We start from the raw sequence: 21,646 nt of genomic DNA on the forward strand, positions 1-21,646 counted from the left end.
AGATCAATAGGGAAGGCATTAAGGAGGTGATCGGTGTGTAAAGGCGACCTCTGTTGGTTAAAGTGAGATTGCAGCACTTAAATATTTGCATAAATCTGTCTATCTTAAGTCTTTTCTTAGAGAAGATCACTGTGCTGAGGGGGATCTCTCTTTAATTCTTATCTGGAAAATAGGGTCTCATTTTCTTTTCTTTTTCTTTGAATGTGTGAAATTTGGTTCCTCCTTTTCTCCGATTATTCTCCTCTCACTTTCTATTTCCCCCCCACTCCCCTTAAACTTAGCTTTTATTTATTGGCAAAAACATTGGTCCAAGCTCCAACTTTTGGATCTGGGCTTGAAGCTTCCAATAATACTTAGCATTATATGGTATTTTCAGGTGTTCAAAGCATTTAACAAACACCCTGCAACATATAATGGTATCATTATTCTCATTTTGCAGATTTAGCAGGGGGTAGAGTGAGGCTGAGAGAAACCAGTTTGCCTATCTAATGAGTTCCTTGCTGAAGTGAGATTCAGATTAGAGGGTCCCTGTTTCATGTCTTCATTTCTGAAGAATTCTGGGTCCTGTAGTTTGTTAAGGATGCCGAGCAGAAAAGCGGTCTCTTCCTAACAATGCCCAGCACCCTCAACAAACTACAGCTCCCAGAATTCTTTGGGTGAAGCCATGACTACTTAAAGGGGTACCACAGCCCTTTAAATGTACGATGTAAATATGATCCAGATATTTATCAAGGAGCAAAACACACTTCCTATTCATTTGGCTTATTGTAAGTTGCCGGGTGCGCTTGTGAGAATCATCAGAGATCTCAAAGAAAGGAATATATGATAACAACAAGATGAGAAAGAAAGTAATAAAGGACTATCCGGATCGAACTGGATAGAACTGTCTAATTAAAGCAGTAAAATAAGTGATGCCTGGAGTTATCCGGAATTTTGGACTTGTGCAGAGCTTGATGTATGGGTATCCTCAACAAAATTTAAAATTTGGCTGTATAATTTGGAACTAATGTGATTTGAATAATGTGATATGATTGGCCTGTTAATAAAAATTATTATTTTTTTAAAAAGTAAGTTGCCGGATGGGGAATTTATGCAGTTAGGAAACCTGGCTATCTCCCCCAGCCCTCCTGCAAATTGCAATTTCTAGCTGTAGGGCATGACAATTAAAGGCAGATTTTGTGTCTTCCTAAAGACTGAAACATTGTGAAATCTGAAAAGAATAATCTACTGGCCAGATTTCAAAGGCACAGCTCTGGTATTTGGCTCAGTGTTGGCCTAGCTATCACCATGCCAAGAAAACATAAGAGAAACCTGGCTGAATCTGGCTAAAAGACCATGCTAATGCAACGTCCCATTCCCTGAGCATGGCGGCTCAATTTAATTGCAATGGCCAATGCCGGCTGATAGAGTTTGTCCTCCGTGAATTTGCCCAATCGTGAAAAGGCCTCTGGTGGATCGGAGCAGAGGGTAAGAATTTCCCCCCTGCTGTGGCAAACTAGAAGGCAACAGCTCTCCCCTACTGTTGTTCCCTGGCAACTGGTATTTTCCGTGTCATACGGTTTCTGCCATGATCTAGAATTCAACAATGTCTAGGCAACACGATGACCATATACATACGTAATAGATAATCTTTATAGAATTCCTTCAAATCATAAAAAGTTCAAAATGAAATCTTTAGTCTCAAAGTCTCTGAAAATCTTTAAATGAAGCAAGGTACTAAACTTTGTATGGTGGAATGTATATAAATGTATATACCCTTAAATGAAAATATCAAATGCTGTGGAACAGTGCTCATGTAATAATGTAGTCATTCATTCGAAATAAGATGGGTTTATGAAGCATTCTATATCCACCCACCATGCTAACGAAGAATTCTACGAAACAGTAGTCAAGATCCAGAATTACTGTTCAGTGTTGGACATCATTGTTGAATACACAAAGCTTCACAGCTTGTCTTCCATCGTACAAAGTTTGGTACCTCGCGTCATTTAAAGATTTTCAGAGACTTTGAGACTAAAGATTTCATTTTGAACTTGTTATCATTTGAAGGAATTCTATAAAGATTATATAATACATATGTATATGGTCATCGTGTTGCCTAGACATTGTTGACGTTCTCTTTGCAACACAGGGGTTTGTTTGGATACTTAATGATATAGAATTCTGCAGGCCCGGCCACACATGACTCCTAATGCCATTTGCTCCCTTGTCAAACAGATGCCTGGTCAGGGCAGAAAGTGCGGGAAAGATGAATCTTAGCAACGCTTACTTGAGAGAAGGTATAAGCTAATAATATGTCAACCTGGTCTCAGTTGCTCATTTGTCCAACCAGTTCTCCATGTTTCAACATCAATTTGCAATCCCGCCCCCCACAACATCCTCACAAAAAATTCATCAGCATTTTTGGGTGCGAATTTCTCACAAGCAATTCTTATCTGCAATTTTGCCTGATTGATGCATGCATTTTGGCAAACCCATTTCCCCCTCAATACAATGCATTTTTGTACGTTCTTTTCATCAGTATATGCATTTATACGCACACTGTACCATATAGTACATGCATTTTTGGACACACATTATGTGGCTGGAGCACTGCACTGCAAAATTCAGTGTGGATTTCAAAAGTGGGGCTGTGTTTCATTTTGTGTATTGTTTTGGAAAACGTTAATTTATTAAGTTTGAACTGAATGTCCCCTATTCCTATTAAAAATGTAGTCCAAACGAACTCAGTGGCTTATCATTAGAATGCTATTGGGTTGCACATCTTAAAGGGGACTTCCTAATGCAAAACACAGAGAGAGAGAATATTCTGCGAAATGTCAAATTTGCAGGGTTACTGACTCGATCCCTGTGAACCTCATTCATCAGTGAAAAGTGACTAGTTCTTCCTTCCTCTATCTGGGCAAACAGAAGGAAACAGGACACTCGTCAGGAGGGAGTGAACTAGAGAGAAATGAATTCTTTCCAGATTTTGGAAAGAAAGAAAGAAATGTTTGAATTGCGTTGTCGGAAGCATCTTAGAGCTTTGGTTTCTCTGAAAACCATGCCCATTGGTGGTTCTTATGAGGAGACACCACCACCAGATTCACACTCAAATTATGGATACTGATGGAGGAGAAACTCCATACAGTCTGTACTTAAATGTGAATTTACTTTGCACTTTCTGAAATAATGTAAGAACCAAAACACAGCCCTCTTTCTGCACTTCTGTGAATCTTGCAAAGCAGTTATCTGGCCAAGTGATGCATTTGCTAGGATAAAGTGTGCATATAAATGCATATATCACTGAAAATAACACACAGAACCACATATTAAGGGGAAATTGCTTCACAAGAATGTGTGTACAGTTTTTAAGGGGAAAAATTGCAAAGTGATGTGAAAGTATTGGAGAATCCAATTTAAGACTGGAAAAATAAGAAACTGTGAAATAAATTGGAACTGACATATTCGTCCACCCCTAATTATGGGTAGAAAGGAGGCGGTCCCTATCCTAAGTCCAGTGCTTTTTTTCTTTAAAAAAATTGTTTAGGGGTCCTATCATTTTCCTACTCATATTTTAATACTGCCCCTCAATGAGGCCAAACTTAGATTCACAAAATGTTTAAGGGTACGCTACCTCTGCGTCTCCTCCAGAAAAAAAAGCACTGCCTAAGTCCAAGCCATTGTTTCATCTCCCACTTTCAGCCGTAACATATTCTGTAGCCTAATAAACCAATAGCTAAGAAGACTGGTGTAAAAAACAAACAAACCACCAATGAAAATTAGGGAGTGGCGTTCCTCTGTGCCCACTAATTTTAGCGTTAACATTCATAGCCAGTTTATACAACCAAGAAAACTATGTGCCCAAGCTTTTCTAGGGCTGTATCTCTTTAGATAGTTGGGTTGTGTGTGTGTGTGTGTGTAGGCTTTTTATTTTATCTTCCCAAAGAAATGAGGAATCCAGAAACATTGTTTGTTCAGACGATACACTAGGTATTATATAAGCAACGTGAAAAGCAAAATAGTAAGATTATGCATATAATAAGTGCATCAGAAGTAGTCCGAGACTGCAATTATGTGTGCATTTACTCAGGAGCAAGCTCTTTTGACATTTGTGGGGGGTGACTTACCAGTAAACATGATTGGTTGAGTGTGCTGCAAAATATAATGATTTCGGGGACTTTAGATTTCCCATGTCTTTAAATAGCTGTCAGGGAACTGCCATCGGAGAGAGAGGTGGTGGAGAGGCTCCAGCAGACTAGGAGAGATTCTGCAGCGGAGGAGGGAACCAGCAGGGGGAGAGCAGAAGCTCCGGCAGAAGGGGAGTCGGAGGGGGGAGGGCTCTGGGATACTTCTAGTGAGAATAGTGCAGAGGTAACAAGACCCCCGTTGGCAACTCCCACCCTTCGCCGGAAGCTGTCACGCAGAGAGTCACGAAGGCGCATGCCCGTGAAACAGCTTTTATGTTGGCGTAAATTTCGTAGACGCCCACTGTCAGATTCTACCAGCGACTAACGGAGTCATGCCTTGGGAGGCTCCGTTAGTGCCTCGGTTTGGTTGACCAGCCAAACACCAGAGGGATCAAGCTTTTACGCACAAGCAGCTCATTATCCCATCACAATAGCCATCAAACTCAAAGATAAATAAAGGATTATGAAATAATTCAGGTGAATGATTAGGTAAACATCGACCTGCTTTTCCTAAGTGACACCATTCCACAACGTTAGAAAATCACAAAAATTCCGAGTAATGACTAGGTAAACATAAACTGGATTGTGCCAAGAAGCCATGTTTGGGGTTGCATCCAATGCTAGTCCTTCTCAGAGTAGACCTATGGAAATGAATGGGCATGATTAACTAAGGACCACTAATAACTGGACTTTCCATGGGGGACAAAAACTTTGGAAGGACCCGGGTTGATGAAGCAATGACTGTAAGCCTTCCCTTTGTACAGTGGGCTAGTTTTCCTGTCTATCCATCCAGGCACTCAGGAGGCGTTAGCAGAGTTCAAGGGCACATCCTGGCTAGGCAAACACACTCAAGGGGTGTGTAGCCTATGGAGAGTCCCAAGGGCCAGTCAGGGAGGTCTGGAGGGCCACATGCTTTCCCTGTCCTTGTGTTAGCTCATGCCATTGCAGCTATTAAAGATTAAGTGTGTTTAAGTCATGGGGTGAGGAAGCATTTTCACCCCTCAGTTCTGAGTACGAAAAAATCCAGATTAATGACTAGGTAATAATCAGCCAGGATTTCCCCAAGAAGCCTGGTTGGGCATCCATCCCAGGGGTCAGTTGGGGAGAACATCCATGGATACCGTTCCACAATGTTGGATGGTGCAACTGAGCATTGGTTGGCTTTCCATTGGATGCCAATTTTTTTAAAGGTCCAAGGCTGGTTGGAGCCATGAATGCCCTGGAGCTTGGACGTTTTGGCTCCCGAATGCTGCAAACCGAGAAGTGACTGTTCCGATTTGCGGACGTTCTTTTGGAACCCGGATGTCTGACGGGGCTTCTGCCACTTCTGATTGGCTGCAGGAGCTTCCTGCGGCCAATCAAAAGCAGCGATTTGGTTTTGGAAGTCAAACGGACTTCTGAAATGGATTCCGTTCGACTTCCAAGGTACGACTGTAGTGGGTTGGCCAAGGGGGCAACCGATACAGCCAAGCAAAAGTCAGAAGGTTCCACACACATCCCTCTGTCCTCTGTCCAGGAAAGCAAGGGGCGCAATCAAACTGCACCATCCAGCCAGGCAAAAACACTCAAGGATGGTGTGGAGCGGGATTGGCGAGGGGGAGAGTCTTGAGGGCCTGTTAGAGAGCTCTGAGGGCCACATTCAGTCCCCAGGCCTGCAGGTAGATTTCCATCCCTGGTTTAAGTTGTAAAGGTGTGTGTGTGTGTGTATGTATGTGACATGACATGACAGAGATTATGTGAAATTGTCCAGAGCAAAGAGAATCTCAGCATTCAAGAATTTGGGGACCCCGCTGAAATTTATTGGCAGCAGGTTTATGACCTTAAAAGGGAGGTGGGAAGGTCTTTCATATATACAATGCATAATTAACTAATCAAATTCATGGTCCCGATATTTTATTCATAATCAGGGCATATTGGGGGGGGGGAGGTGCCATAACCCAACATCTGCAGAAAGCAGGATCAAACCCACTCCATCCCTCAGCTGATGGGAGGGGGGGGGGTTTCGGTCCTGAGGGAGATCATCCTATCTCAATCCTGCTTAGAAAAAGCAGGATTTCAGTTTATGAATGCTGTCATCAGATGATTGACAAGTGCGTGCTCTCGCCCACCTGCCCTAGTTGGCCCTGGAATGCTGGAAGATTCCACACCCCTGCTCTGTGGGGGCAAGTATTCCATACTGGGGCATACAATTTGGGGCGGGGAAGTCCTGTTAATTGTTAGCATTTATATAGTGCTCTTGAGTGGTGTCCCCCCCCAATTATATTTCATTGTTCCAACATTTTTAACATATGCCATCAAAATACAATTTAGTCTTTTCTCTTAATCTTATCGACTTCCCACCCCTTTTCCCATGGAGTTATTATTTCTCTCCTTCTGCTGCACCCCTCCTTCTAGCTGTTAAATCACAAAACACCCACCCACCTCACTCACACACAAAAACAAAGATCACCACAGCCAATCACAAACAAACAACCACACCCTAGGCCAACCCCAACCTCTCTCACCACCAAAGGAACACAAGTGAACAACACAAGCACGCTGACACCAAACTCTACATACATTAAGCATAATAGAAACACCACTACCTGACCCCACCCCATCCATCTCCCCTCCCTCCACTCCCTTCCTTCCTTCCTTCCTTCCTTCCTTCCTTCCTTCCTTCCTTCCTTCCTTCCTTCCTTCCTTCCTTCCTTTCTCTTCTCCCCCTAATGCCTCAACAAATGAAACGGATTTGTAAAAATGTTACATGGGGGGAAAAATACGAGGCATTACACTTACACTGTAAAACAAGAAAACCCTTAATAAAATATTTTTTATAAAAATCACAGTCAAACTGTATTATCATCTAATTACCGCTGTTGCTCATAGCTCCAAACCTGCTTGTGAGTTCATCAGTGCACCTGAGTGTTCAAAGCACTCCCTACGCATTGGCCTGGTGACTTTACAACAGCCCTCAGAGGCGGGTCAGTATTATCACTGCAGAGGTGAGTCTGGGAGTGAGCCCTATGGCCACTATGCATCCATTTGAACCAAGCACCTTGATTTGTAGCTTAGGCTGCAACCCTTATACACATGTGCCCGAGAATAAATATTATATATGTTAACTTGTGAGGTCTCCAGATGTGGTAGACTCTCCCAGCTTCCCCATCCGTCCAGCCAATATGGCCTGTGGTCAGGGATCATGTGAACTGACAATCCAGCCTATACCTGGAGGGTCACAATTTCTTGCAATTTCTCTATTTCTGATGTATTACAGGGCTGCACTGCATATGGATAGTTCTGTTGGTTAGAGCTTGGTGCTGATAACAGGATCAGTCCCCATACGGGACAGCTGCATATTCCTGCATTGCAGGGGATTGGACTGTGATTATATATCTCTTAGCCACTATGCTTGCGGTGATAGTAGGGCTCTAAACTGTGGTCTAAACCACTGAGCCTCTTGGGCTTGCTGATTGGAAGGTTGGCGGTTCGAATCTCTGCGATGGAGTGAGTTCCTGTTCCTCTGTCCCAGCTCCTGCCAACCTAGCAGTTCAAAAGCACACCAGTGCAAGTAGATAAATAGGTACTGCTCTGGCGGGAAGGTAAACAGTGTTTCTGTGCACTCTGGTTTCTGTCGCAGTGTCCCATTGCGCCAGAAATGCTTTAGTCATGCTGGCCACATGACCCGGAAAGCTGTCTGCAGACAAATGCCTGCTCCCTCGGCCTGTAAAGCGAGATGAGTGCCGCACCCCATAGTCGCCTTTGACTGGACTGGACCATCCAGGGGTCCTTTACCTTTTTACCTGATAGTAGGACTCTAGTCAAATCCATGGTGCATTGGTCAATCAGCAGCTGTTAGCCATGATGGTTTAGTGGAACATCCATTATCAGAGGCAGTATACCTCTCAATACAAGGCAGCGAGGTCAAGCCATCTGCTTTGGTGCCCCTGGGACTCCCAGGGGAATCTTGCCAGTCAGTGTTGGAAGCAGAATCCTGGGCTAGATGAAACTTGGGTCTGATGCCGGAAGGCAGTCCTTACGAATTTCTGAATTGCAAAGTTAATTTGGCAGTGTGGGCAAAACAGCCCCCTAATGAAGGTAATATAATTGGCTGGTTGAATATTAAATATAATTCTCCTGCTTTCCTTTGGACCACATCAGCAAGGCCAAGAGAGGGCTGTTGTCATCTGGGCAGTCCAGGACACTGCAGAGTCTTGCGCCCTGGAAGGGCCACTTGGCTCCTGCTAACATAACAAAAACAACACTAGAGGCAGCAGTGATGAGTTACTGGTATCTGCAGCCACAGCAGGTGCTGTGATTCTCCAGCGGTTTTTTCACCCCTGGAGGCACACTCCATTGTCTCTTGGATAATGATAATGATAATAATATTTTATTTATATCCCGCCCTCCCCAGCCGAAGCCGGGCTCAGAGCGGCTAACAACAATAAAAGTAACACAGCATTCTAAAATCAATTCATTTTAAAATCAATTCAAAATAAAATTCATGGCAACCATTGGACTGGATGTCAGCAGCTCCCAGGAAGCTTTGCATAGGATCGGGACCTGCGGCTACACGATTCTTCAAAACCATTGTGGTAACATGAAGAACAAGTGTGTGTACATTGTGGGTGAAAACAACAAGCCCTCCTCCGTGGTCAGTTGGGTAATTTAATTCTGGAAGAAAGAACAAAATGTTAGTACAAATTATTATCATGTATGTCTCGCTGCATTACAGCCCTCCCACTGCCAGCAGACATTGCATTTCCCACTGTGGGTGTGTCTGTAGCTCAGGTTTGATAAGCATCTGTAAGAAACGGTACATCCTGTCTCATTATAAGGAGTAACAGAAATTCGTAGAAACACAGGAAGCTGCATTGTACTGAGTCAGACCATTGGTCCATCTAGCTCAGAGGCGTCTACACTGACAGGCAACAGCACAGATGGATTTCAGACTGGGAACCCTACCTGGAAAGGCGTGTGCTCTAACCATTGAGCAATGGTCCTGTTCCCCACCCCCTGCATGACCCCTTTGGGGAAAGGGGCTGATTGATCCTGTTGCTCTTTTGCCTTTGCTATGGGCATCCTGAGCCAACTGCCCTCTTTTATCTCTTTCCTGAGCTTGGTACAGCTAAACCAGGACTTTATTTCCTGGGCACACTAACAAGCCTGGATAGCTCAGTTGGCTAGAGTGTGGTGTTGATAATGCCAAGGTTGCGGGTTCGATCCCCGTAAGGGACAGCTGCATTGCAGGAGGTTGGGATAGATGATCCACAGGGTCCCTTCCAACTCTACAATTCTGTGATTTGGGATTAAGCCCAGGCTGAGCATCAGCACCCAGCATGGACAGCCCCTCCCTTCCCCTCGCATCAAGCGGCTGAGTCAAAGCAGAACTGCTCTTTTAATTTCCCACAATGCCCCTGCCATAGCATTCCAGTGGTGGGGCATTGTGGGAAATTAAAATGGTGGCTCACAGATGCAGACACCTAGTGCTGGATCAGAGTGATGCTGCTGTTTGCTGGATAAGGCTGCTGGGAGGATGGGGGTGGGACTTGAAAAAGCTCCTCTCTAATCTGAAGCTGGTCCTGATTAATCACTGTTAAACACAATGGGACTTGCATTCCCAGCTTGTGAGTCAGAGGCAATTTTAGGGTCGCATGGGCAGTTTGACTGCCTTGGGTTCAGGGGGCGCTGCAACAATGATGTTGATGGGGCATGGGGGGGCAGCAAATGTTAGTGTCTCACAGAGCACCGCTGAAATTTGGGAGAACGATGTCGGCCACTACGTGGGTGCTTATTTCAGATCCCATGATACAAAGAAGGAAGGGGTGAGCCCATCCAAATTTGGGCAGGGGCTCCTGCTCCTTTCATAGTTGTGCAGAGAAAACTGCTCTTCAACTGGTGGGTTGGGAAAGGGACGATCCGATAGCCATCTTCAAATATCTCAAGGGCTGGAAGAGGGAACAAGCTTGTTTTCTCCTGCTCTGAAGGGCAGGACTAGAACTCAAGGCTTCAAGAAAGGAGATTCCGACTAAACATTAGGGGGAAAATCACTGACGGTAAGAGCTGTTCCGACAGCTGAACTGTCTCCTTTGGGACGTGGTGGACTCTCTTTCCTTGAAGGTTTTAAAGCAGAGGTTGGATGGCCATCTGTCATGGCGTGGATGCTTTGGTTTAGATTCCTGCAGTGCAGGGGGTTGGACTAGATGACCCTGGGGGGTACCTTCCAACTCTACAATTCTCTCATTCTATGACCCCCTGCTTCAAGGTGCGTTGCGACGGTAGCATCGCCACCGTGCCAATATGTGGTTAAATTCAAATAAACAATTAAGAAATGAGTGTCCAAATGCACGTTTGGGTTGCAGGCGAGTCCTGGGTCTGAAAAGATGGAAGAGACCTAGCATAAAGAAAGGGAAATCACATCAGGTGCCGCTTGCATGGCAGGCGAGAGGGTCCGTGGCTATCGCGTGGCACCTGTCGCTGGCTCCTTGACACTTCAGCCCCCTCTCCCAGGCAGGCGCGATGGCGCAAACCTGCGCGCAAAGCCCCCTTTGGAAGCGCATAGCTCCCGTGCTCACGTTTCCAGCGCACAAGGAAGGAGACGCGTCGCTTTTGGGAAAAGGCACGTGTGGTTTCTGGGCTGCTAGGAAGAAGAGGCGCCCAGGGGTGCGGATCCCGGGGAGTCCTCGCTCCGAACGCGCTCCAAGTTTGCGCAGACTTGGACCTGAACCAGTTCGCTTCCGAGCAACTCTGTAGCAGCCAAGGACACCAGGAAAGGATGTGTGGGGGGGAGGCGATTCTCTTCCAGGGAAAGTTCAGCGATCGACTAAGAGGAAGAGAGATCGCGATCCGCGCGGTGCTCTCCCCCCTCTGTTTTTTTTCGGGGTTTGCTCTCGCCCCCCTTTTGGCAACTCGGCGCCAACAGCCGCGCGGTATGTCCAGAATGCGAAGCGGCGTCACGGGCCGGGGAGGAGCCAAGCGCTCAGCTGGTGTAAACAGCGCGGCTCCGAGATCGCCTATAAATAGCGAGGCTGGTGGCCGGGCAGGAAAAAAAAAGCCGGGCAGCGGAGCGCTCAAAGAAGAAAGGAAGCCTTTGGGTTCCCGAGCGCGTCTCTCTCTGTCCCTCTCCAGAGCCGTCTAAAAATATAGATTTCTCTCAATAATCCACGTCGCTTCTCTTAATTGCTTCTGGGGGAAAAAAGAGGATCGCCACCAGCTCAGACCGTCCAACTAAAACAGAGAGCTGGGTGGGAACGGGGAGAAAAAACCTCGCTTCTTCTGTTACCAAAGGGTTCAATAAAAGCGTTGTGCGCTTTTCTGCCGAGAGCGCAGAGGTAAGGTACGAGATGATGGACTTTCTCGAGGGCTTTTCCCCCTTCAAATCGCCACCAGGAGGCGCTGCCGCCGGTGGAAATGCAGGGAGTTAGGGACGCTTGTAAGCCTGTACGCCGAGGGGAGAAGGGAGACCGCGCAGCCCGGTTCCCGTGTGTGCGCGCGCGTGTGCATGTATGTGCGTGTGTGAGAGAGCGCGCGTGGTCTGTGGTGTGTGATCGGAAGGGAGAACTTGTCCTTTGCAATCATCATGACGGCAATAACGAAGTTCTTGCAGAGATTGTTGGACGAGGAGGCAGGCTGCAAAGGCGAGGTAAGGAACGGCGCGGCTCAGGATCGCACGCCGGCTTGCGCGGCCACGTGCTGCTCGACGCCGCCTTCTCCCGCGGCAAGCACGCCTGTGAGGAATCCGGGCTCGCCTTGACTGGGATTCTTGCGTGCGGCCGACGGTTGATTGGAGAAACAGAGAAGGGGGCGCGCGTCCCAATCGCTGCAACAAGTTAGGAACTTCGACGGTGCGGACGCGCGTTTCCTCCGGCGGCGCCCCGGCCAGCTTGTTCTTCCAGCAGGTGCCGGGATCCGCTTGGAGGGGTCAGGCTGGGCTGGGCGCAACAGCCCGGGGCGCTGCTCCTTCCGGAGACTGCAGGTGGCAGCGGTCTGGTCGTCGTTGCAGCGCCCGATCCCGGAGCGGAGCCGCAGCGCGCAGGCAGGTGGGTCCTCGGTTCCTTCCTTCCACGCCGGCGCTCTCCCTCTCCGTCGAGGGCTGTGCTCTTGCACGCCGGGCTTGGGGTAGGAGCGCTTGCTCCCTGGGAAGCGTGCCCAGGATGGATGGAAGCCTGGGGGTCTTTTTCTCTCTTCCTTTCTGCAGAGAGCTCCTGCCCGCCGCCCGCCGCGCACCTCACCCCGTGGCTTCCGGGACATAACAGCAGCCACGCTGCCGTCGTGGGCCGAGGGGCGGCTCTGCGCTTGGAGAGCTCGGCCACTTTCCACTCGCTGCTCATCCAGGAAGGAGGTAAGGAGGACAGGCTTTTGCGCGGGCAGCAGGCTCTTAACCTCGAGGGGGAAAGCTGGCGGTGGGGAGGGAGGTGTGTGTTGGAGGGTGCTCAAGCTACGCCCGATCCTGTGCCACTTAACCTTGGACTCAATCCCCACGGAACTCCAATGGGCCAAATCCCATGTAGGAAAACCCATACCAGTTTAAGTTCAGGTGTGTATTCTCTGACTTCTGTATTTAACTTGGAAGATGTGTTATTTCCAAATGTATACTTAAATAGGATCTAAACTGGAATAGAGGGACGCGGGTGGCTTTGTGGGTTAAACCACAGAGCCTAGGACTTGCCGATCAGAAGGTCGGCGGTTCGAATCCCCGCGACGGGGTGAGCTCCCGTTGCTCAGTCCTGCTCCTGCCAACCTAGCAGTTCAAAGCACATCAAAGTGCAAGTAGATAAATAGGTACCTCTCCCGTGGGAAGGTAAACGGTGTTTCCGTGCACTGCTCTGGTTCGCCAGAAGTGGTTTGTCATGCTGGCCACATGACCCGGGAGCTGTACTCCGGCTCCCTCGGCCAATAAAGCAAGATGAGGGCCACAACCCCAGAGTCGGTCACGACTGGACCTAATGGTCAGGGGTCCCTTTACCTTTACCTTTACACTTGAATAGGTGGTGCTGTCTGATCTCATGACTATTTATTTGCTTGGCTGTAAAAAGCTCTCTGCATTTGTATTGACTGAATGCATTGATTAATGCATCTAATTGATTCAGATTGCATTTTATGCACCAGGTGCAAGTAAGTTGGAGTTAAAGACAGAGGAAAGAGGCTGAGAAACAGTGAAGTGTAGGGGTCAGAATGTAAGACTAGGCCCCTTGAGACGAAGTTCAAAAACCCACTCAGTCATATTTAATAATAATGTTATTATTATGCCTCTCAACTTAACCTGCCTCACAAGGTTTTTGAGGGGATTAAATGAGGAGGGCGGAGAAGCCCCTTGGGGGGGGGAGTGGGACATCATTGCAATAAAACCAGCCAGTCAATCAATCAATCAATCAATCAATCAATCAATCAATCCTGAGCTTTCCAGTGACATAAATTGAATGGGGGTTGGTTGCCCTTTAACGTTCTCAGGTTCTTGTGACCTTGTTATATTTGCAATTTTTAAAAAGGGCAAAAGCATTGTTCTCCTCCGTTCAGGGCATATTTTTGTTCATGAAGTGTTGGTGTTAATTCCATAAATAAGAATATCAGAGGAGCCCTGCTGAATCAGACCAATGACCTGCTGAGCACAGCATCCTTTTCCTCCACCCAGTGGCCCTCTGGGTGAGGCTGAGAAACCACAGTGGGCAATAGTACAATCACCTCTTGGTTCTAATGTAGCTCTGTGCAACCTCCAGCATCAACATGCAAAGTACCAGCAGCTGGAGAGCGGGGGGTGGGGGGGAGCTGCCTTTTCCTGCTCCTCAGCTCCTGGTACTTGGAGGCATTTGGCATGTTGATGCTGGAGGTTGCATAGAGCTACATTAGAATCAAGAGGTGATTGTACTATAGCCCAGTGAACCTAATATTCTGTATTGGAGGGATGGCTGTGTTAGTTTGTCACATCAAACAGCAGATTGGGGACGTCTTGTGGCTCATTATTGTGATGTAAGCAGTTTGAAAGCATGTCAAAGTACAAGTAGATAAATAGGTACCACTCTGGTGGGAAGATAAATGGCATTTCTGTGCACTGCTCTGGTTCGCCGGAAGCAGTTTAGACATGCTGGCCACATGACCCGGAAGCTGTACGCCGGCTCCCTCGGCCAGTAAAGCGAGATGAGCACTGCAACCCCAGAGTCAGTCACAACTGGACCTAATGGTCAGGGGTCCCTTTACCTTTACCTAAGCTTATACCACAAATATATTTTAGGCTCTTTTGGTGTTGGAAAGTTTTGCACCTGAATGTGATTCCTGTGCAATTATCTTTCCCCATCCCCTGTTCTTTGAACAATACGTGTGGGGATGTTTTATAGCTGAAGTCTGACCTTTTGGTGCAGTTTAGAACTTACTCCTGAGCCCGCGCCTCCTCTAGTCCTTATTATCATCAATATTGCAGATGTCGAGGTCTGAGACCGAGAGAGTGACTTCCTTGGGGGCCACCTAGTAAGTTGGCATGGGTGAGATTCGAACTGGGGACTTGCCAATCTATTAGCTATTACACCAAGGCTGGATCTAGGCACATCAAAAAAAGCGTTTCAGGAAAACGCGCTGTAAAGCTCAAAGTGGGAAAACACGTTGTCAACAGACGGAACTCCACAGCACTATCTGGTGTCACCTAATGCATATAAAACGCCTTTTCTTTACTAATGTAAGGTAAAGGGACCCGTGACCATTAGGTCCAGTAGTGACCAACTCGGGGGTTGCGGCGCTCATCTCGCTTTATTGGCTGAGGGAGCCAGCGTACAGCTTCCGAGTCATGTGGCCAGCATGACGAAGCCACTTCTGGCAAACCAGAGCAGCACACAGAAATGCCATTAACCTTCCCGCTGGAGCGGTACCTATTTATCTACTTGCACTTTGACGTGCTTTCGAACTGCTAGGTTGTCAGGAGCAGGCACCGAACAACGGGAGCTCACCCCATCACGGGGATTCCAACCACCAACCTTCTGATCGGCAAGTCCTAGGCTCTGTGGTTTAACCCACAGCACCACCCCCGTCCCATTTACTAATGTAGTTGAGTCCTAAGTGTGGGGAACCTGTGGCTCTTCAGGTGCTATTGGGCTCCCATCAGCTCCGGACAGTGTGTCCTAGTGGTCAGAGATGATGGAGATTTGTAGTCTTGGGATGTCTGGAAGGTCATAGATTCATCACCTCTGCACTGCAGTATGCCATGACATCTCACAAATCTGAGAAAATAGTTGTTTCTCTCTCTGCTTCCCTTCCAGGGATCTTAGTATTTGCAGATGATCTGGAGGAAGCCATCACCTTACGAGCTCGCAGCATCCTTCTTGAGGATGGCGGGGCACTGTATGTGGGCTCTGAATGCCGCCCATACCATTCCAAGGCCACCATTTCTCTCTATGGGAAAGCCACCGACGAAGCTGACGTGGATGGCTATGGCAGAAAATTCATGGGAGTGGGCAGAGGTGGCATTCTGGAGTTGCACGGAAGGAAGCCGCGATCCTGGACGCTTTTGGCCAAAACCTTGTACCCGGGCGGACTTCGGTATGGCCGGTACACTTCTGAGAAGCGCTGGAGTAGTCGTGGCCTCAATGTCCGGGTAGTGGATGCGGGCACAGCCCAGGTAGTGGCCGCTGAACGCTTTGACACCCACCTCCTTGTTGACGAGAGCCGCAGATTGAGGGAATTTCTTGCCCACCAATCTCTGGGCCATGTAGTAGCCGTGGCAGTAGGGGATTCTGCAGCAAAGAGTTTGACCTTGGAGACCCGGCTCTTCCTCAAGAACCTGCTGCACAGCAAATACGTCCTGCACCTGCAATACAGGTAACTTTGCCAATGTGGCTTCTTACTTTCATGCATGCAATTGTGCAAACATCCTGGTGCCCTGTGCTGTGGGGGCTACACAGATAATGACCTCCATATTCCCCCCCCACCCCAGATTAGATAATTATCATGCTATGGTTGTTTGGGTGTGTATATCCAAAGAGATTGCACCCTAATGTTTTAATGTTGTATCTTAATCTTTTAAATTGTATTTTAATCAACTTGTTTTTATTATTGGTTGTTAGCCATCCTGAGCCCAGTCTTGGCTGGGGAGGGCGGGGTATAAATAAAATTATTATTATTATTATTATTATTATTATTATTATTATTATTATTATATGCTATATTATATTTCAGTTCTGCTTGTTTCCTAAGCATGGCCTGTTAACACTAACTTGGCAACTAGGATTAGCTGGCTGGTCATTGTAGTCTTGCTTTAGTGGCGGTGGTGAAACCTCTGTCTCTCCAGAGGAACCGAACTACAACTCCCATCAGCTCTGACCATTGGCAATGCTTCTTAGGGCTGATGGGAGTTGTAGTTAAGCAACCTCTGGAAGGCCAAATGTTCCGCATCCTGGGTTCAGTGTTGTGCATGCACATGGTGGTTTCCAAAGAAGGGGAAAGGGAAGGAAATGAAAATAACCTGGGTTGTCATGTTTGCCAGCAAATGAAACTCTACGAGGTTAAGAAGCAGTGAGGTGACTTTTTTTGATGGCTCACAAATCCTGTTTTCTTCCATAGGCAATGTGGATACTTTAGTTTGGTACAGTGGGGCTAAAAAACCCCCCACGTTCAGTGCCTGTGGAACTTGCCAGTTGAACTGAACAGTGTTCTCCTTATATATTTTTGATAGTATTGGCATTTTGATCAGAGTGCAAGAAACCAGAAATTCTGTGGTGTTTAAAACAAGGTTATAGGGCTATCTAAGCACAGGGTGTCCCAGCAAACTCTTTTTAGGTCTATTAACCTGTGACACTTGGCGCAAAAGAGAGAGCATGCTTGTGCTTGGTGCATGTAGCAGTGAGCTCCTTCAGAAAATGGTTCTGTTGGAAAACTTAACAGTGCCACCATGGACAGCTCCTGGCCCCTTTTCCTAACTGTTGTACTGCTGTCCAATCTAACAGAGTTATCCCCTCCCCTTTTGTGCTTGGCAATTCATGCAAGAAGTTTGTCGGCTTCCACATTCCTCTGAAGGTTTGTCCCCAAAGCAAATGACATCCAAGCTGAAAACCTGTGCCCGTATTTAAAGGATGCGGCATGCAGTTTTGAAACTATCAAAACTCAGAAGCCTGTGTTACCTTTTTGCCACTGCTGTTGTGTTGCTTTAAGGACAGAGTTTGCCTTCTGCCTGATAAGCTGGTCCCATTTCCCCCTTCTGAAATGAGTGCAAACTAAGTGGGAACTTTGCCTGTATTCTTGCCGATCAAGATGAATTATATTCAGTTCCAGGTTTTGCATTTTGTGGATTAAGGCCACAGCTTGCCTGCAGAATAGCTGCTGGGCTCTCTTGGTCTTTGGAGTTACGGTGCTTCGTTGCTTAATCAGAATTTCTCAAAGCTAGCTGCAGGTCCATCACGGTGGTGTGAGTTAGCTACCTCCACTGTTGAGCTAAACTTTAGAGGATTTCTTCTGGTGTCCCACTTCCCTGGAAGCAGGTGGTTTTCCGAGAGAGCGTCGTATATTTTGATTGCAAATTTTTGGAGCAGGACTTGGCCTTCAGATGATGCTGGACACTGAATATTTGAATGAATTTGAGGTTCAGATGTGAACCAGGTGTTCCATTTCTGCATCACAAGTCTGCTTTCCCCCCCCTCCAGGCAGCCCTGGGTTCTGGTTGGGATTCTTGGCGGTGATGTATCTTCCATCACAGAGGATGCAACGCCTTCTCAACGCAACGGGACAACAAGGTTGGCAACAGCGACAAGAGAATTTAAGACATACGAAGGCATTGTCTTTACAATCGCTGCTCACAGCGGATGGATCAAAGGTTTTTAAGCCCTTTTCTAATCTCTTGTTCAAGTGTTGTTTATCTGCTTTCTCTCTCCTCCCTGAGTATGTCTTTTGAGCTGTCGCCCAGTTTATAGAAATCTCAAGTCTGATTGATTAAATTTGCATATGAGTAAACCAATAAGGCTGATACAAAAACCACACTCCTGTTTTTAGATCTTTAACTGTGCTTTTTTTTTTAAAGAGCCTTTGATAGATTACAAACCAGTTTACTGATTAAACCCTGCTGTTCTAGCTTTTTACCTCTGAAAGCCAGACAAGGTCATAGGCTGGGGTAGTCAATTGATGATCTATTATTTGGCTGTAGTCAAATATTCCATGAGGCTAAAATTATCCTTGTTTGGTACATGGTATGCATTTTTACAGTGAAGTGTATGTCAAAAGAAGGTATGAAGGCTGCTTGCTTTTCCCAACCTTGTGTGTGTTAAGAACTGTGTGTACTCTCTCTCTCTCTCTCTCTCTCTCTCTCTCTCTCTCTCTCTCTCTCTCTCTCTCTCTCTCTCTCTCTCTCTCTCTCTCTCACACACACACACACACACACACTTCTTTCATCCAGGAGCATGCTTCCTTTAATTTTCTCTATTATTCATTTTATTGTTTCTTTATTTTTTACATTTCTCTCCCAAGTAGCTCAAAGCCAGAGTTATTTTCACAATAACTTTGTGAGTTAGAAACAAAATAATAAAAAATAATAAAAAATAAATTCCTTCCAGTAGCACCTTAGAGACCAACTAAGTTTGTTATTAGTATGAGCATTCGTGTGCATGCACACTTCTTCAGATACGAAAGCTCATACCAATAACAAACTTAGTTGGTCTCTCTAAGGTGCTACTGGAAGGAATTGTTTTTAATTTTGTTTCGACTATGGCAGACCAACACGGCTACCTACCTGTAACTAGATCTGTGAGTTAGGTTTTGCAGAGTGTGTGTGACTGGCAAAGGTGACCCACTGAACTTGACTGAACTTAGGGTCTCTCCAGCCCTAATGTGACACACTGTCCTCTATATTGCACTGGCTTCCATTAGCACTGGACCATTCAGATATGGCTTTGATCTTTCATAGCAGGTATCTTCAACCTTTTCAGACCTGGGACCCTCTTTTAACCCAAACAAGCATTTGGGGATCTTTTTCTCAAACTTTTACCATGTATATATGCATGGTGGTGGTAGCACACCTGTGACACCTATTTTGGATCAGGCCACGACCCCTTAGTGGATCCTAACTCACCAGTTGAAGATCAGTGTCTTCTACTGACTACACTCACCGGAGACACACACAAATTTAGAACGGTGGTTTTGTGTTTCTCTGGGGAAGCCAGCGAGAACTGCTTGATCTCTTGAATGTCGAAACTCTGCTCATTATGCTAGTTAACAGATTTTTCTCTTCTTTCATTGAAGTATTCAGTGTTATCTGCTGTCAAAATTCTTGTTGATAACAGTTCAGCCGGGTTTCTCCCTCCCTCCACCCCTTAGTATCTTTCCTCGTTACAAAATTAACACTTTATGTCCCGGGTCAGCAATTCGGCTTTTTTCTTTTGAGGATATAAACAGCCTTCACCAGCCCAGCAACTTTCAGATGTTTTCGACTGTGATAGGAGTTTGTAGTCCAAATATCAAGAGGGTATCAGGCTGCAAAGTCTGATATATATGTAAAGGATAGTAGGTCAGTGCCTCAATCCCATTTTCTTATAGAGTCCACTTCCTACATAGCCAAGTTGCCGTGCTTGGGCAAGGACACAGATTTTAATCATATTTCATTTACATCCTGCCTCTTCTCCCTGCTGGAGCTCAAATCACCAAATGTTGAGCCTTCCGTCCTGGAGCTACAATTACCCAGACCATCTTCCTGGTTGAAGCTAAGCAGAATTGGGGCCAGTGAAGCCAATGAATTTGGATCCCATGAAAGAGCAGCAAATGTTAATTTATTTTATTTTTTACTGCCAGAGAGGGAGGTGAAGAGGTGCTGCTGGGTTTTTCCAGCTGCTGACCTCTGCTTCAAATATTAGGCCCCTTTGGGGTATGTGTATAGCATTTGATCTGTCAATTCACTGGCTAGTTTTGACTGCTCCAATGGCTTTCTCCAATGCAGGAATGGCAAAAAGAAGCAGCATACGGAACTGTTCTACTCAGGGCCATATTTTATGTCCATCTATCCCAATATTGGGGACGCGGGTGGTGCTGTGGGTTAAACCACAGAGCCTAGGACTTGCCGATCAGAAGGTCGGCAGTTCGAATCCCTGCAACGGGGTGAGCTCCCATTGCTCAGTCCCTGCTCCTGCCAACCTAGCAGTTCGCTCCAGCGGTACCGCTCCAGCGGGAAGGTAAACGGTGTTTCCGTGCGCTGCTCTGGTTCGCCAGAAGCGGCCTAGTCATGCGGGCCACATGACCTGGAAGCTGTACGGCAGCTCCCTTGGCCAATAAAGCGAGATGAGCGCCACAACCCCAGAGTCGGTCACTACTGGACCTAATGGTCAGGAGTCCCTTTACCTTTACCTTTTTATCCCAATATGTTACTGATCACTTCCCCCCTTTCTAGGAGTACCCCATCATGGATTCAAAGTGGAAGTGTCTAACGGCGTAATTTTGGATTTGGTGGACGAAGTGACTAGCTGGCTCCCCGGAGACAAGGTGGTCATTGCCAGCACAGACTATTCCATGCACCAGGCTGAAGAGTTTAATCTTCTGCCTTGTCCTGAATGTCAGACGAACCAAGTGAAGATTGATGGTACGACCAACAATGCCTCTGTAAGGTCTCCTTTGTTGACAGAGCTCCTTAGTTTATATTATGAATGAATTGATCAAAGAGCTAAAAATGGAAACAGTTTTCAAGTAATGAGGACTGGTAGCATGGACAGTTCAGTGTCCACCACTGGTTCATGAACAGCAATTATTTGACTCTTCAGTGTAAACAGTGAGCTAGAGACAGGGGTTCCCAAACTGTGGTCCATGAACCACCCGTGGTCTGGGAGCTCTGTTCAGGTAGTTTGAGAGATGTCCTCAGTAAATATTCATATTTATTTTTAAACATATTTTCACTGCTTTTCTGTCTAATATTGTATTTTATTGTATAACAGCTGAATTGAGCTAGGGAAAGTGGGCTAAGCTGGATATGGGGAATTATTCGATAAGTTCTCCTTTTGGTAGAGCGTTAAAGACTCTTAATCTTGGGGTCTTGAGTTTGAGCACCACGTAAGGAAAGCTTACAACAGGAAGAATTAAAGGAACTATTGGAAACTTAAGGCAGTAGAGATATAAGATGATCAGAGCCCCACCGAACCTGAAGCATGGGAAGCCCCAATAAAAAATTATAATTTGGTGGAATATTTGGACTATATGATATGTATTTTATAATTTGGAATATTTAATGTGATTTGATTGAATTGTTAAAATGGAAAATTTAATTAAAATTATTTTTAAAAAAGAGAGTTTGAGCACCACGTTGGGCAAATGATTCCTGCATTTCAGGGGTCAAACTGGATGACCCTCATGGTCCCTTCCAGCTGTACAGTTCTATGATTCTTTTACTAGGGTCATAGGAAGCTCCTTTAAGCAGAGTCAGACTATTGATCCGTGTATCTCAGTGTTGTCTACATAGATTGGCAGTGGCTCTGCAGGGTTCAAAATTGGGATATTTGTAGCCCTATCTGGAGGTGCTCAGGATTGAACCTGGGACCATCTGTGGGCAACGG

General features: G+C 46.3%; 2 protein-coding genes across 6 annotated transcripts in view; both read left to right on the forward strand.

Annotated features, from left to right (window-relative positions):
* The window catches only part of LOC309356735 (cell surface hyaluronidase CEMIP2-like), a 100,164-nt gene that overhangs the window by 9,618 nt on the left and 68,900 nt on the right, over window positions 1–21,646 (forward strand). For all 3 annotated transcript variants that reach the window (XM_081888388.1, XM_081888386.1, XM_081888387.1), the window contains 4 exons: window positions 12,346–12,489; window positions 15,392–15,950; window positions 17,768–17,937; window positions 20,494–20,682. In XM_081888388.1, the coding sequence (XP_081744514.1) occupies window positions 12,346–12,489; window positions 15,392–15,950; window positions 17,768–17,937; window positions 20,494–20,682 (1,062 nt within the window). The remainder of the gene's footprint in view (window positions 1–12,345; window positions 12,490–15,391; window positions 15,951–17,767; window positions 17,938–20,493; window positions 20,683–21,646) is intronic.
* CEMIP (cell migration inducing hyaluronidase 1) overlaps window positions 11,206–21,646 on the forward strand; it is a 167,154-nt gene continuing 156,713 nt past the window's right edge. The window contains exon 1 of one of the 3 annotated variants that reach the window (XM_081888407.1): window positions 11,206–11,484. The gene's annotated coding sequence lies outside the window, so the exon portion shown is untranslated. Of the gene's footprint in view, window positions 11,485–11,663; window positions 11,791–21,646 lie in introns of those variants that run through there. The other 2 variants (XM_081888408.1, XM_081888409.1) reach the window with 2 other exon arrangements.

Source organism: Podarcis melisellensis (genome assembly GCF_964234715.1).
Source record: "Podarcis melisellensis genome assembly, chromosome: 14".
Classification (NCBI taxonomy): domain Eukaryota; kingdom Metazoa; phylum Chordata; class Lepidosauria; order Squamata; family Lacertidae; genus Podarcis; species Podarcis melisellensis.